The sequence below is a fragment of the Pseudopodoces humilis genome, chromosome 3 (genome assembly GCF_049639895.1).
Source record: "Pseudopodoces humilis isolate 2021_Gansu_Grassland_sample_001 chromosome 3, ASM4963989v1, whole genome shotgun sequence".
NCBI lineage: Eukaryota > Metazoa > Chordata > Aves > Passeriformes > Paridae > Pseudopodoces > Pseudopodoces humilis.
In genome coordinates, this window is record NC_142202.1 from 33,492,372 (window position 1) to 33,506,593 (window position 14,222).

The 14,222-nt window shown below is 39.3% G+C and overlaps 1 protein-coding gene across 5 annotated transcripts in view; it reads left to right on the plus strand.

The window, feature by feature from the left end:
• KIF26B (kinesin family member 26B) overlaps window positions 1–14,222 on the plus strand; it is a 272,818-nt gene that overhangs the window by 217,519 nt on the left and 41,077 nt on the right. For all 5 annotated transcript variants that reach the window (XM_005526873.3, XM_088053418.1, XM_088053420.1 and 2 more), the window contains 2 exons: window positions 2,139–2,322; window positions 6,158–6,317. In XM_005526873.3, coding sequence (XP_005526930.2) covers window positions 2,139–2,322; window positions 6,158–6,317 — 344 coding nt within the window. The remainder of the gene's footprint in view (window positions 1–2,138; window positions 2,323–6,157; window positions 6,318–14,222) is intronic.

Here is a 14,222-nt window from a genome sequence, read left to right on the forward strand (position 1 = left end):
GAAAAACACAAACTCTTCTCAGATTTGGAGTTTTAGCAGGAATGAGTAACTGGTTCATCTGTTTTCTGGGTAACTATAAGAAATTCTCAACAGCCTTTTTTTTCCCCCTCTCATGGTTTGAGGGGAAAAGAGACCTATTCTTTCATTTTGCTTTTTGTGAGGGAATAAATCTGCTTTTTGTATGAGAAGATGAAGAGGGAGCAAAAGAAGGTGCTGGAGCTTGAAAACATTCTTTCAGCTTGAAAGGCAAAGGCTGCTTCTTTCGAGAACCTGCAGAGCCCTGCTTATTCCAGAATGGGGAATGGAGGGAGAAGGGAACAGACCTACAGGGTCATGTATCCTGTATCCAGCTCCAAGCATCTAGAGCTCATGACTCACATCCACACGAGTCATGAACTGTGAGATTTTAAACAGCAAGTAATCAATTTTGTGTCTTATCTCTTTGTGGTTTAAGCTTTTTAGGCATACTTAGGTTATATTTTCCATTCTTTTGCATTCTGCTTCAGGACTATAAAGTTGTGTTTTGATTTTAAATAACAGTTAGGGTTCTCATTTTCACTTATCTCCTGACTAGCATTTCATGAAATACTTAATGTATCACAAGAGATCTCACCCTCTTGTATCCAGTAACTGGTGCAGTCTAATATATATGAGAGACTTGAGTCTGCACAGTTCCCGTTGGGGTGATGGATGGCTCAGTTAAGAATTCGCATATGTACGTTGCATGTGTTACGTAACCGTGTCACAATCAGCATCTCCTCAGAGCTTAATTCTTTACTAAGGTATTTTAGCACAATAGCAATAATAAAAGATATTCCATTATGGCAGCTTATTTTCATACAGATACAGACAGTACAGCTATATACAAAATGAATTATTTTAGATCAGTGTAGAAGAGGTAGCTCTATGAGACATTTATGTATCTCTGCAGTGTGAAAGATTGAATTAAATTGCAAGGGAAGAAGTCTTTTTATGTGTGCTTACAAGACATTCTGGAGTCATGTATTGTACACCTGAGTTCTCCAAATCCTCAGACGGAGGGAGGATATTATATTATAGCCATACAGATACGCAGAATCAGCAGGGTGTATAGCAAATGAGTGATCACCATATGTCATACTGTCTGTCACTGGACCTTTCCAAGTATGCACATTTTCTTGTTGCTTACATTAGCGGAATCAGCCCACAGACTGGCCTGCCTTCTGCTGGCCTTGCTAACTCCTTCCTGTCCCACTCCCTCGTTCCTGAGAGAGCTTAGCCTTCAGCAGTGTCACTGAATCCTATGCACAGCCTCAGCTGTATCCTCTCCTCAGGGATAAAGGTCACAAAGTGAAAACAGAAGCAGTCTTTGGGAGAACTTAGCTGTCAGCTATTATATAGCCGGGGAACAAACTCCATGAACATGGAGCTCCTTTCTGTTTTTATGCCAGACAAGACAAATCTATCCTATGGGCTGCAGGCCAGTTCTGTGTACTGCCAAAACTAATGCCATCAGATTGCACAGTCATATGTCCCTTGCACAGACAGACTATTCTTAGGTGCCATGAAACACGCATTCATTCCTAATATTAGGAGGGGTTAACAATATCTGCCCTCCTATGCTGTCTGTCACTTAGGAGAGTTAAGAGCAGGCTGGTGACAGGGATTGAGGTCCAGTAAATATGAATGTTTATACATTACCTGCCTTGTTCCATTTGATGGATTGCCCTGGCTTGTAAGCAGGTGTGTAATAAGCTTGTGGTATGAGGAGGCAAGGAAAAGGCTTCTCTTCTGGGCCGCTCTTCATATGCCATGGGGCAGGACACAAGCTTCAGTCCTGTTATTTTTGAGATTTATCTGTGGACTGCTTCCTTCTAACACTTTCTGAAGGGTAACATAGCCCTTCTGCTGCTGTTTTCCACCAGCTATTGAGTTTGGGATTGATGTGTCTTCCACAATTTTTTCCCCCACTTCTAGCCATGAGGGTTCCTGGAGGGCATGCTGCTGCCACTGCCAGTGTCAGGAGGGTCTCATTCCACTGGGCACCTCCTCCTTTTTGGTCCCATTAGAAGCCAGTGTATCCACACCATATGTTGATTGCAGGAAGTTTTTACCTGTGTGGGAATTTCTCAGCCATTTCTCCCTGATGTTAACTGCAGCTTCAGAATCAGAGCGAGCTCCGTGCCCCTACGGCAGAGAAGGCCGCCTTCTTCCTGGACGCTGCCATCGCCTCCCGCCGCAGCAGCCAGCGGGACTGCGCTGAGGAGGATCACCGCAACTCCCACATGCTCTTCACGCTGCACATCTACCAGTACCGCATGGAGAAGAGCGGCAAAGGCGGAAGTAAGCTGTCCTCTTGTTCCTCTCTGTCTCCTTCAAGGCTGCCTGGAAACTGGGCCTTCACACAGTATTCTTTGTGGTGAAAATCAGCAGAGTTTTCCATTCGGTGTTGGGAGGGGCCATTCATACAAGCAGGCTGTCCACGTGCCTGGTGAAGACCCACCAAAGGCCATTAAGGCCCACTGGGGATTATTACCATTACTTGTCATTTTAGTTGCTCTTGTGGAGACACTGACAGCTCTCAGCCATGTGTAGGCCTCTGTATCTGAAAAAAACCCCGTGCTTTTCAAATTGGCCTTTATTATTATCTTCACAGATAGTGCTGAGGTCATGGATTAAAATATTGTGGTGACTGGAATTGTTTGCCACTCTTATATTAGCTGTTCTTTGGCACTTAAATAGTGCAGTGTGTGTGGAAGCTGATGCTGGAAATCCATAAACTGGGAACTGATGTTGACAACCCGTAAACTATACCCTTGGAGATACATGATATTTTAGTTGCTGGCCCAACTATGTGTGCACAAAGGACTCCTGTGGTTCTTTGTTAAGGGTCTGGAGTTTTCAGATAGGCTTGTTCCCTCTCTTTGCCAAGTTTGCTTTCACTGGCTTGTGTCTTTACTTCCATATCCCACTTTTAAATGAGGAAAAGGTGCCTCCATGTGTACTTTTATGTTTCTATAATTTTCAAAGCTTTCTTTTTTCTCACACCATTAATATTTTTTTATTATATTTGGCTTCTGTTTCAAGTCTCCCAAATTGTTTATGACTGAAGATATACAGAGAGGGGTTTTTGTAAGTAAATTCCAATGATAAAAGATTTGTATAATATAGGAAACACCCTCACTGAAAAAGAAAACTCTGACATCAAAATTATTATTATTTTTTTTTAATAATAATTTTTTTAAAGGGAAAAATGTTTGTTTGAAAGACACCAGAGACATCTGCTTCTTTAAATTCATGGGCTTAAGCAATTCTGCAGAAACAGCATATGTTTCAGCTCCTGGCTCTGCATAGGTTATTGGTAATAAGGAATAGATTGCAAGGCATGATGTGTAGTAGGTGATCACCACCGCAGTATTAATGTCTAATGTTTAAATGAAGAAAATTTGCATTGACTGCACTTATAGGAGAAAAAACCAGAAAGTTGCTCTAAATGGAAATGCGGCTTGCATGTATTTAAGTAATAACCCCTGTGGAATTGGCAGTCAGAAATCTCAATTATCTAAAGGTTTATTAATTAACCACCCTGCGGTAGAAAGGAAGACAGTGAATACTCAAACAGACTGGTTTGTAGGAATAAAATGGCTGATTTTGAAGGAATAATTATTGCAATTATTTAATGCTCCATATTTTTTACTACACGAAAGTACCTGTACACACAGTCCTTTTCTACTACTTTCAAATACTATTACTAAAAGGGAAAACATTATTTTCTTATGGTTATCATTTCAGAAAAAGAAGACACAATCCTGTTGGATTAGAATAGAATTGAGAATAGAGTAGAATTTGCCCACTACCTCTAGTTATATCTTTGTCTCGTGGCCATAGCATGCTCCTGTCTTCAAGTTCCCATATCTGAGTGGCCTTACAAGCTAGGCAGGGTCAGATCCCACTGATAATTGAACGAGGGGGAATTCCAGCTGCTCAAAAAGGGCGCCTAGTGATTATCACTGTCTCCTGCTGTAATGAAGGACTTCTGAGAAAAAACCCATGAAGATAGTAGAGATATATAGATTCCAGTAACAGGATTAAAAAAGGATAGGAAGAAAGGGGAAAAAAAAGAAACCCAGCTTCTAAGGGAAAATAGATTAAAGGGCTGGCTAACGTGTGATTTTGGTAAAAAATGACTGTTAGAATAAGGCTTTGGTACTGTACTTACTTCCTTGTTAGATTCATTACCAGGAATGTCATGAAGCAGGCTTAGCACCATTGAAATAAATGACATTGTGGCAGAACTGGATCACTGTCATTTTTCAGCTGTCAGCTCTGCAAAGTCTCTGTGACCATAGGCAAAACAAGTGTTAGAATGTTCCACTTCTTTCTCTATAGTAGCCAGGCACATTAGTGGATAACTTGCCTAACAAATAACTTCATTTTCAGATTAATCAAGTGGATCTACAATCTTAAAACTATTACATCAACATGTAAATTAAATAAGAAAGAAACAATTGTTAAGTTACCTTATTCTGGATTTCCTCAAGTTGTATAATAGGAGTGTATGTGGAAACAATATGACAGCTTTTGAAAGGTAGTGATTTCTTCCATTTTCTTTTGTTTCCCTGACATCTGGTAATCTTAGCAACAGAAATATTTACTATATATGATTCTGTACAGTCACCTACAGACATTTGGAGTAGCAATTAAATACATTTCTTTGTTTTTCTAAATAAATTACTGGAAGACACTAAAGTAAGGAATTCCAGACTTCTGAGGACAGTGGTGTTAGAGGACTCAGGACTCTTTAAGGGTTTTAAGGACTCTTAGAGGGGAGACAAAGGTTCTCCATGATCAGTTCAGAGGTGCAGGTGCCTTACTGGTTCCCCAAGGAAGCCTAATTTTCTGCAGTCAGTGCAGGAGCCCTTAGTGTCTGTGGATACTTTCTGGTGAGAAGAATACATGGAAGTCCAGTGTTGCATAACACCTGATAGAGCTGAAGAACTAAGAGGACTTTAAAGCAGCAGAAGTCACTGCATTTGAACAATCGCTGACAGCAATATTAGACACACTTTTGGAATATTAGTCACAAATCCCATAGGAGGTCTTCTGTCTTCATTCATCTTCTCTCTTTTTTCTTACCAAATGTGTAAGTTGAGATCCTGTGTCAAAATGGCTTTGAATTAACTTGCATAGAGGTAAACTCAGATGTGAAAGTATTTCTGCTGCTGTTTAAGGTGTATTTGTGCCTCCATATATTGATATTACCTCTCTCTTCCAACCTAGTGAATCTGTTCTGTTTTATACCTATTGAGTTAATATCCTAGAAATAAATCTGCCTTTTCCTATAGACTGCTTCTAAACTAACTCTTGAGAATGGGGAGGCATGAACCCAGATCAGATGAAAAAACTCAGCTAGGAAATTGTATTGAGATGGTAGAGAGCTAGAAGCACTTCTGTGAAGTCTACATAGTTCCCATCCCGGATTCATAAGGTACCATAGACTTTTAAAGGGAAAAAATGCTATTAATCTTGGTGTTTCATCTTTTCACTCTGGAAGTAGTGTGTTGATGCAGAGTAAACAAGAAAAAAAAAACCATAAAGATCTATTGCTGGTTTTATAGAAACTGTTCTTAAACAGAGGTGCTACATCACAATCCATCACCCATGTCTTGGCAAACTTTTCATAGCTGTAATGATCCTGTGAAAGTACATAGGCTTGAAGAAAAGTTGAACACCCCACAGATGCCACAGTGTCTTCTTAAGATACGGTATTCAGGATGGGAAAAATAAGAGAAGTATCCTTGCTTACTAAATAGGAATTCCCAGCCTGTAGTTTTCCAGACAGAAAAACAGTAGTGACAGAGCCAGTAAAAGAGCCAACTCAGGCACAGGCTAATAGAGCTATATTTAAAAAAATATAGTCACATTGGTGAGGTCAGCCTGCAGTACTGAGTACTCAGCAATTTTTAAGCAGGTGTGGAGTAGGCAGCAATGTACAGCAGTGTACAGCCATGAAGGCTGACAGTGCGTTGGCAGTACCCCTACAGTTGTGCCTGCTAACAGGAATTAGGGAAGGCTCCTGGGTTGTTTCCTCTTCACAAGTCATGGTGAGTCTTTTGCTTTCCTGGGAAGCTGCTTTTGGAGGCCCACACTAACTGTCTGCTTTCTTTGTTTATGGCAGTGTCTGGAGGTCGCAGCCGCTTGCACCTTATTGACCTGGGCAGCTGCGTGAAAGTGCTCAGCAAAAACCGCGAGGGAAGCTCTGGCCTCTGTCTCTCCTTGCCTGCGCTGGGCAATGTCATCCTCGCCCTTGTCAATGGAAGCAAACACATCCCATACAAGTAAGTGGTGGTCTGGGTTGTGCCTAATGAGAGGATTCTTGAAAGCAGTTTGTCTGTCTGGGCCTGAGGCAGATTTGGGTAAGGAGGAAAACAGTCTGCTGGGGTCAGTGCAGCCCTCTTGAGTCACGGCAGAAGCTGCCTGCGGTTCAGTGGCACCTTATCTGGCCTTACACGTGGTAGCTACACTGTGTTTGGCAAATAGGTTTCAGAGGAAGAAGCCTGCTGAAATAGGTGGCTGAAAGATCTTAAGGTTTGAAGTTCAACACATTAGGGTTTTGTTTTCTGTGGCTGTTCAAAGATTTTTTTAATGTTTCAAGGCATATGAGAGGGTTTCATATTTGTTCCAAGGAGAGGAACATTGCTGACATAATGAAGCCCTGTGGAGAAAATTATCTTGCTGTCCATTGTATGGAATTTACTTTCTTGGAAATACATGTCAAAATGAGCATGCACATTTGTCATGAGATTCCTTCTGTGATATAATGTTACTTTGTGGTTTTTTTTTTATGGTTTCAATCTCAGTGTCAGCTTTTCCTATGTAAAAAAAGAAGTAGGCCCTATTCACCACAGTAAACCAGTGGTGTTTGCTACTGCAGGTGGCTTCTGGGAAGCAAGAAGAGTTGCTCACCTAGTGGGTATTCCTTGTGTTCATTTCTCGTCATCACTCTCCCTATGTGTCATGTGTGCAGGTTTGAGGGGAGGCTTGGATTAATTTTCCAGCCCAGGGAGTCACACTGCCTTCCTATTGAGAAGTTTCTGATTTTGTGGGCAGTGTTGCTTTTCTCTAGCCTAGAACCTAGGGAGTAGCAGCTAGCATCATGGGAATGGCTTCCAGTGGCATCTTGTGATCAAACTGTCAATGAATGTCACCATTCATTAGGGACAGGTGAATTACTTCAGGAGTTAGGAACAACAGAATGACATGGAGAATGAACCAAGTCATCCACAGAGTAATATTTCAGTCCATGCATTTTACCCTTTTTAGCATTTAAAAGGCTGCAAACATGATAATTTACACATGTTCATTCAAGATTGCTTCTTGATTTTTGTCTTCATTTTGGCAAATAAAAATTAATTGATACTGGTTATAATTCTGTTTCTCTTCCAACCTTTAGTTTCAAAAATTATTTGGTAGTCTGGACTTAAAACATGCTTTCTGGAAATATTCCATTCCTTGAGCTCAATCAGGCTGGAATTTAGTTAATGACTAACCACATTTCTATGTATAAATATTCATTAAAAGTTTTGTGGATAGTGCACCTTGTCATAGCATGAAAATAGCTTGAATTCTGCACTTCACAAAGTGTAACTCAGGCAATGCTTATGAAAAACCTGTCTTCTTTCCAGTTGGATTGTATGGATTGAAGAGAAGCTCACCAGTAGGAATACAAAAGATAATGCTAGTAATGCTTGCTAGGCTATAACTAAACATACAAGGAAGAGTTACCAAATACAACAATTGTCTTTCCTGGCAATGACTGACCAGGAGAAAAGCATTACCAAACACGTCTTCTAATTGCTTTGTGTTCAATCACTTTTTGTTGTGACTCCCAGCTGTTGCACTTGTGAGCCTACACAGCCAGAGATGTCAGCATATTTTCTTATCAACGTCTGCAGTGCTGAAAGAAGATCAAAGCTCTATTCAGGTCACAATCCCCTCTTTGGTTCACTCCTAATAAGAATTATTCCTTTAAGAAGATATTATAGAGTGTAGAGAAGTGGTTGGTCATCTGTAAATCAGTCAATGTCCTGTTTCTAAGAGGACTTTTAAAATATAATTTGAAAAATATACTGGCATATTTTGGAGCAAACCTTTTCTTCCTCTTGCTGAGAAGAATCCAGAAAACAATTTTTTCCCATATTTGGTCTATTCCTGAGCAATGGAAATAAGAGTTTTGGTGGCTGGATGAGCACAGACACGATTAGCTCAGTGATCTGTCAGTACAGGTGTGCCCTGCTCCTCAGTGGAGGAGGGGGAGTCCTTCCCTCAGAGGAAAGGGAATCTGGATGTGCATGCGCTGCATTGTAGAAGAGGCTCAGTACCCCACAGAGACGATATGTGTTCAGTGGCACCTCTTGTTTAGAGCAGTGACTAGCCTCTCTAACTGGGGTAATTCCCCTTTCTCTAGAGGGTGTTCTCTTTCACTGTTAAATATAAAATTATATTTTTGTTAACTGCCCTTTTTGAGTGGGACCAAAGGAAAACAATGGAAGTGTTTTCTTATGTGACAGCTCTGCACATTGTGTGTGGTCTCAGTAAATTTCCACAGAGCATCAGACAAAATGGAGCATCTTTTCTGTATCTGAGCTATTAAACAGCCATTAAGTATTTTATGGCAGGCTGTCAGTAGGCACTGCATGGCTTCCTGGGAACCTGGAAACTCACAATGCATAGTTTTTATCTTACTGCAAAAATTTGGTTCTCCAAACTCTGAGAAGCTGCAGGCTCTTAAATTCACTTCAGTTTTGTATCCAGCTTTATCTCCACAGGTAGTAGTTGTAGAGAAAAGCTTGTTCAGATTCATAGCTGGTGTAAGCAGATGACACTGCATTGCCTTCAGTGGTGTCTGTATTTGTGCCAGGGATGAATTTGCTTCTCCACCTGCAGTCTCTATGAGAAACACATGCTGTTTTTCAGCACATGTTGCTTTTCTTTCATTTTTACCCATAAGGCTAAGCCTTGGAAACCATTCAGTTGGAATCTTTCTCCCTTGGGAAGATCCCCCCATACACTCCCATTTTGGGAATAGTAACAAAGATTTATGCTAACTTTAGAAGGAACTTGTTTTCTGAAGTTGTAAGAAAGTAATGTAGAAATTCTCAGACATCAAACAATATGGTTTGATATGGTTTGGGGGCACTTGTCTTGTATTCAAGTGAAATTTCACATGGATGTGAAGATGGGACAAGAATCCATACAGGGGGCAAATACTTGCAGTTAATGAGTGACCAGACCATGACTTCTGGGAATTTGTATATGTCATATAGGAACTTTTAATCTCTCTCTAATCTCTGTCTATTACTCACTATTTCCAGACCTGTTTTGAACCTTAGAAAACACATTGTTCTGTCATGGTATGAACCACTGAGTTCTTCCAGCTCAGTGTCATATATAAAAATAGAATTTTTATTTGATTTAAATACATTGCCATTTTATGTCACCAGTTCGTTTTGCTCTTGAGGTATGAAGAAATCCTTCAAAAGATTGGGCAAGGATTATTTTCTCCATGGGAATGTCAAGTATCTTCAAAAAAATTGGAAAGGGGTACTTGCAAGCTCAAGGAAGAGCAAGGGTGTCAGTTCCTGGACTGACCAAATATGGTTGGGCTTAGATCTGCTACAGAAGGGTTTTGCTAAGATGCAGTAATTGTTAGTGCCATTTTATGTTTTTAAGACTGTTTCAGTTTTATGTTAGTGCTGCATTATCTGCCTCTGATTGCCAAGATGAATGTGTTTTAAACCCTCAAATGAATACCCATTTGCACAAACTCCAGATACTGGTTTATATAGCTCACTATTCAAAAATTACTCCAGTTGCTAGGCAACATGGGTGGTGATAATTCATGGTAATGCTGTTTTGGAAATAATCATTTTTATGCATTTTAATGACTGTGAGAATATAAGAAGACTGTTTAGAAAAGTGCAAGGCTGTATGTATTTCTCTTCCAGAAATTGTTGCTTGTTTTATTTAATGGGCTTCTCTCTTAACATGCTGTCCCAATGTGCTAGTGTTTCTAGAGGCATCCTGTATTTTGAACTACATGCTTATGCTTATCCAAGGAGGGAATCTTGTCTGTAAAATAGATGGGTGTGAGTTAAAAGCATGTATTTTATTCTTGGCACTTCTGCTTCTCTGTCATATGGTTGCATTTCCTCCCAAATCTTACATGCTGGTATTGCTTTATTCAATCCTATATGCAGAAAATAAAATTTTATTAAGTGACTACTGCAAGGTTGCACAAGATGCTTCTTGGCAGAGCCATGTAAGATCTAATCTGGTGCTTAAAGCACGGGTTAATCCATTCCTTCTTTCTGCATGACCTTTGGAAAATAATTTATTCAGGTGTTTATTTCTTTATTCACATTTATAAAACTGAATTAGAAAAAATTCAAATAGGATTTGTAAAGGGCATTCAGAGTTGGCAAAAAGCACTGTGTACTTTTTCACTAGTGCTAGGACTGTTACCCTATTTTTCCCCTTTCTTTAGAGTTAATGACTCACATAAATAGTCCTAATGGCATGCAGAATATGAGGGGTTTTTTGGTCAAATGTAGAATATTATTGTTTTTAAGTAAAGAGAAAGGGAAAAGTGTTGGATTATAGTGTTGTGGTATACTAGTTTAAAGAATGAGTTATATGTCACATATTTTCTTTAAATTCTTAGTTAATTATGGGAAAAAAATGAAAATGGGGTTTGGATGGATCTAGTACCTCAATTTCTTTTCTTAGTTAGAAGAGTGTATCTATGTATGGTTGTTACATCTTTGAAAAAGTCTGCATGTGAGAAGAACTGAAATGCCAAGTATCTTGTTTATATGTCTTGCCTTTGCATTTTTAGCATGAGTTACATTATTTTTCTGAGAAAAGATGTTAGGATTTTCAGAAATATGTTAGGAGTTTCTTGGACCATAAGTGGTATTAGTACTGGAGATTTCCTCCTTATTTTTGAGCTTGTACTAAGTCCTAGGTTTGTTGAATTCACACAACCATGTCTGCTTACTAGGTCTAAGAATTTAATGACACACTTGAGCTATATGTCCAATGAGCAGCCTATTAATGGTTACTTCATCAGAACCTGAAACTAGTTTGTTTGGGTTTTTTTGAAACTAGATTTTTTTGATTTTTCAATCGAGAAACTTGAATCTCTTTTACTTTCCACTCCTTCATCTATGTCTTCTATTCCTTAACATTTGCACCTCCTCAATGAAAATATGGTACAAAGATCACAGCCTCAAAAAAAAAATCTGGTGTGCCATTCAGAATCTCTGGTCTTTTTGTGATATATATATATTCTGAATCTACTAGAAGTGGATGAAAAACTGTTTTGCTGTTTCACTTGAGAAAATGTGAGAGCAGAAGAAGCGGGGAGGAAATGAGGACATGAGAGACAGCTGAAACAGAACCACAGGGCTGGGAAATGGCCTGAAATGAATGGGAAAGCTCCAAGAGACCCTGAAATTATGTGTAGAGGAGACAACAATCCACAGAGGGGAACTGGGAAGCAAACAAGGAAAAAGAAATTGGCCTATTCAAAACGAAAAATAAGCCTAAGAAATACCCCTGCATGATTCAATTGTAGGAGAGTGTAGGAGAGTGGTCAATGGACATTTTGTTGAATGTGAAATAGTTCCTAATTAGCTATCAAAAACATGGTCTTCTCAGGAAAAAAAGAATTTTTCCTTGATGTTTTCATCCAGGTCATGTGGACTAGAACCTTGGCTATCAGACACTGAAGCCACTGGAGCAATGCCACCTTGTACCAGTGGAGGACCTGGCCTTAGGCACATGCCCTTTGTCACTGGGCAGGAGCAATGCAGTGGCCTGCAAGAGCAATGAAACTCTGTCAGCATGAATATAATGAGGACTCGGAGCATCTGGCAGTTATGTCCACCTCTGGGGTTTTTCTGTATCTGACAGTTTCTTAGGTTGAATTTCTGGCAATTTCCTTCTTTATTCCAGGGAACTACATAAAACAGGTGGAGTCAGGGATGCTTGGTTTGTGAGTGTAGGAAAACATCTTGCATTTTATTAGAATAATTTAATCAGCAGCTTAGGAGCATGCAGATGATTGGTTTGCTGTTGTAGTGTTCACCAATGATGTACTTTATTGTAGAGTAGCTTGTACAGCTGATAGTGCAGATTTGAGCTTTATCTGCCCACATCTTATAGCATTGTGTTTCATCATCAAGTTAATGAGAGACAGTAGACAAAATCCTCAAAAGAAAAGCTGCATTGGAGCTGCCATTCCCCAGCTTTGGGTTTTCAATTCAGTCCTGCCAGTCCAGCAGTGACAGGAATTGGAGCAGTGGTGTCTGTGAACATGTGTAATGGGTGCAAGTGGCTATGCTGCATTCACTGAGCCTGAACTCCTGTTGCACCAGTTTTACAACAGACCTCAGCTGACAAACTCCATTCTGCACAAGCATTCAAGTGAGAAGAATCAGACCTCATGAAGTATCTCTTTGAATGCTCTTTGAACCACTCAGAAAATTAGTACTTTATGGATGCTGTAACCAGAAAATAATGATGGACTGCAAAATGAAAAGAGAAGGGAAGTGCTGTAGCTATAGTCAGACTTGACAGCAATTACTAATTGCATTTAAATAGCCATTCCTACAAGCAGCAGATATCTGCATCACAGAGGGACACTACTTCACATTTGGTCCCAGGCCAGCACAGACGTGGCTGGTAATGAACAAGCAATCCAGTAGTGTGTAGTTATTCCTGAAATATAGCTTGAGTGGAACCCAAATAGGCCATTGTGGTAATTTCATACAAAAATTAATCTATACTTAATTCATTAAAATGCCATTTTGAACCTTCTGTCAGGGTATCCAGCAGTTTATTCTCACCTGTTCCACCACTGGTTCAGGCTCAATTGAACATTAATACATTTTCTCTCATAGAAATGTGGTGATAATTCATTTCATGTATAATTGAGCAATTTTTAAATAGTCATATCCTTGGAATAACTACCTCTTGTACAATGCATCAAATTATCAAAAAGCATGTAATAATTTTTATTAGACTTATTTCACATTTTTGGTTATCTCCAGTTTCATGAATAGTTGCATATGGATATGATGTGTTAAATTAAATTTCATTTCCATATTGATCCTTCTTTGCTTGTGGAAAACCAGTGTGACTCAAATCAAAAAGACATTCTACTGCAGTAGACCAAAGAAAATAGCTTTTCTATTTATCTGCCATTATATAGCTGCTTGTTTGGAATTGTGCATCTCATTGCTAAGAAAAGGTTGCAGACTGCAGAGAATTTAAAAGAGAAGCGAGAAGAATTATGAAAGGTCTGGAATGAAAGGGTTACTCACCTGGAAGAACACTGTGACAGAAATAAAGCTTCATAGCTTGTAGGGAGAAGGAGGACTCTGAGAGAAGAGATGACAACTACTCTGTGGTGTTTCAAGGATGTGAATACACACAGGAGGAGAGAATTGTTTCTGGTGAGACAAAGTGGCAGAATGATTTCTTTTTAAGTAATGATGTGGAGGAATATAAACTTTAGAGCATGCTAACAGGGGCTCCTATTAGTGGAGTAGCTACTCAAGAGCTGTAGTGAACACTTAGTTGGTAGAATCATTTAAAAGCGAAATAAACTTGTAACTAACAAATATCCTTTAACAATTGCATGATAAACTGTTTAAGATGGGTTAACTGCTAGGCTTATGCAATTTCAATACAGAGTTCTTGGTCCAAATCTTCGACAATTTTCAATAGCTCTACTTCCTTTTGATAATTTATCTTCATCCTTGATTGCCAAGTGCCTGTGGATGGCTGACAGTTATATAAATAAACAATAAAATGTGTTCTAGTGTGTCTACTATAATCAAATCTGCTTTTAGGAGCCTGAAAATCAGTGGTTAGATGTATTTTTACACTTGCATGGTGTCAAAGAAATCCAGAAAGTCTCAGTGGCTTTTTTTTGAGACCCTGCCCTAGCAGGGATATGGGCTGTCCAGTCCATTCCTGTGCTGGGTGATTTAATTTAGTTAACAACTTTTTTTTCTGTCATCATTTAGTTACACATTTTTTTAAGGTCTCTTTCTCTACAGATTGCAAAATCAAGTTCTCCCACTAGTTGATCCAAAACTCTATGTAAATCAATGGAAATCTTTTTATTGGGATTTGGCTTAAACCCACAGATTAGAAAACATGCTTATATCTAA